This window comes from Amborella trichopoda, chromosome 1 (assembly GCF_054954075.1).
Source record: "Amborella trichopoda isolate Santa Cruz 75 chromosome 1, AtrichopodaSantaCruz75HAP2 v2.0, whole genome shotgun sequence".
Classification (NCBI taxonomy): Eukaryota; Viridiplantae; Streptophyta; class Magnoliopsida; order Amborellales; family Amborellaceae; genus Amborella; species Amborella trichopoda.
Window position 1 is genome coordinate 37,890,619 of NC_142336.1, and position 2,565 is coordinate 37,893,183.

Below are 2,565 nucleotides of genomic sequence, written 5' to 3' on the forward strand. Positions count from 1 at the left end.
AATTGTTCATAGTTTTTAATTGGAAAAAGGCTAAAATGATGATGACGATGAAACTGTTCATAGTTTCCGAAGCCCAGGTCAACCTTAACAAAAGAAGGAATAACCAAAGATCATGTAAGCTACACTAACCATTTCTTGATATTTTCAATTAAAAAACTGCATACAACATTTGCTAAAAGAAAACTACAAAAAGCTTTTATATCAAACACAAAAGAACAATAACATGTTAAGATTGGAAACGATAATCAAGATTGGGTACCAAGTACAGTGAAGATAGATACATAAAATATTTATATCCCAGAAAATCGGAACAAGAGCTTTTCATCAACTTCATGCATAAAACTAATATGCATTACAGAACAGGAATGAGAAGGCCATGTAAGAGGACCACAAAAATGAGTAAAATGGCATTTTACAAGTAGATGCATATCTCACCACCATCATCTAGGACAAACACCTCCCCATGTTCAAAAGGAGACATGGTTCCAGCATTAGCATTCAGATATGGATCTGCACAGCTTAAAGAAATTCATAGCTACTTGAAATTTCAATCAAAAGAAGATCAAAACATAAATAAGGCTGAGAAGATGCCTGTGTGCCAAAGTAGCCCTTAGATCCCCACCCCCGGTCATCTCATTTCATGAGTGATTTTTTTCAGACTTTTGTTTCTCTATCCAACATTTTCTCCAAAGCAATGTGTGTTTATCCCAATCCAGAATATAAATCCACAAACAAATTTCACTAGGAAAAGATAAAAGTAAAGGCAAATACCATTTGTATATCTTAACACAATTAACTGCAAAAGACTTTCTTTCTCATAAAACTCAAGCATAGAATTTTTAAGAGTACAATTCAGAATCAGAATGAGAATCCTTCAAGGTTTCTCCATCAATGTCACAGTCTAACTCTTTGCTAACATTCAACATGAAAGATTTTAACAGAGAAACAATAGAACCGCCATATTCAGGCCATGAGACCAGCAAAATTCCGTTTCTCCCTCTGATCTGGCATTTTGCCAAAAGAGCAGCACCAACACCATCGATCAAATTACCAGACGGGAAATAACTCAGATCCTTAACAAACCCCAATGCATCACCTTCATCTTTGCAATCCCTCTGCTTTGATGTTTCGAGCTTGAAAACTAGGGTTTCATCAACGGGAAGTGTGCCTCTGTAATTGCAGCTCTGAATCGAACCAAAAATCAGGGTTTTCTCAGGCTTGATCTCGTCAAACACGAGCTTTGCCAGGGCTGAAGCTCGGTCAGCGCATACAGTGTACTGGATCAAAAGCAGGAAGGTTTCAGGCGATGAATCTAGCTTGAAAATGTTACAGGAATTGTCGGAGTGTGAGGGGTCTAGGGTTTTCCCGGAGACTGAAATCTCCGGTAAAACTACGGTTCCAATTAGGGTTTTGCAGGTGACGTGGTGGAGAAAAAAGCATGAAGGTTTGGAAATGGCGACGATTAGGGTTTTGGGATGAAAATTAAGGTCAGGGTTATGGTCGGTATTTGACCAGAGGATGAAGGGTCTAGGCAGTGGAGAAGGTGGAGGGCTGAATGCGTTGAGATCTTCGAAATAAAGCCTTGAAGGAGGTAGAAAGTCCGTTATTACATCATCCATGGCTGTGTAGCACTAGGGATTTCTGGCAGAGATCACTAAAGTGCCAAGGGTTTTATAAACTTGACCTATGCAACTCTCTTTTTAGGGATCTTTGCAGACAGATTTAATAGAAGGCTTAGAATTTCATTAACTTTCTCTGCACGATTTTGGCGCCGACCTCTTCGCGCTCTCTCACTCTCTCTTATTTTCACGGAACTCTGCTCTTTTTTAATTTTCACAAATGCAAGCCTTGGGCTGGGCTCTCTCTCGATTGCCCTACACCATTTTAAACAGAGCTCGTAATTTTAAACAGAGCTCGTAAATTTTAACCTGAACGGTTAACCGAATAAAATTATGGTTTTTTAATAAAATTATGTTTTATGATAAATATAGGAAGTGTTTTTCTATTTTGCTTAATAAAAATATTTTTTGATCAAATTATTTGTTCTACTATTCTTATTTTTTGATAAAATCAATGCACAACACAGTGCTATGGATATGGTGGATACATATGAACATATAAGAACAATAGAATATATCAATGTGTTGTTCATTGATTTTTGGTTTTGTTGAATATCATGCGATGTATTTTTTGTGAAGTATGCCTTCTTTAACTTCATCGAAAAAGTATTGTATGAATTATGCTTTATCTAACTATATGGAAGATGTCCTTTTTATTTCTTGTCTTAATTAGCTAGTATTTTTATTTGATTTAACAGCATCAAGCTACTTTTGTTATTTGTAAAAATGTGCATAAACTTTCATTTCTAATGTGAGCGATTTTTGTAAAAAGAAAAAACGTAGAAAGTTTTTCATGTAAGGTTTGGGATACATATGTTAATTTTTGGAAGAAGATGTTGCATGACAAAACTATCTTCAAAAAATATTCTAAGATATTCTCATGTACAAGACCATAGTATTGGAATATTAATTTATAAAAAGTTATTTGCGACCTTTCAAAAACCCC

The 2,565-nt window shown here is 35.7% G+C and overlaps 1 protein-coding gene across 1 annotated transcript; it reads right to left on the reverse strand.

Moving 5' to 3' along the window:
* Window positions 1-792: 792 nt before the first annotated feature.
* LOC18433185 (trigger factor) lies at window positions 793-1,929 on the reverse strand. The gene has a single exon (XM_006843280.4). It carries the CDS (start codon window positions 1,617-1,619, stop codon window positions 840-842), a length of 780 nt encoding a protein of 259 aa, XP_006843343.1. The 5' UTR covers window positions 1,620-1,929; the 3' UTR covers window positions 793-839.
* Between the last annotated feature and the right edge of the window lie 636 nt (window positions 1,930-2,565).

What these genes read in the sequence shown, in the direction of transcription:
- LOC18433185 (XM_006843280.4), bottom strand. Translation starts at nt 1,619, where the DNA reads ATGGATGATGTAATAACGGACTTTCTACCTCCTTCAAGGCTTTATTTC.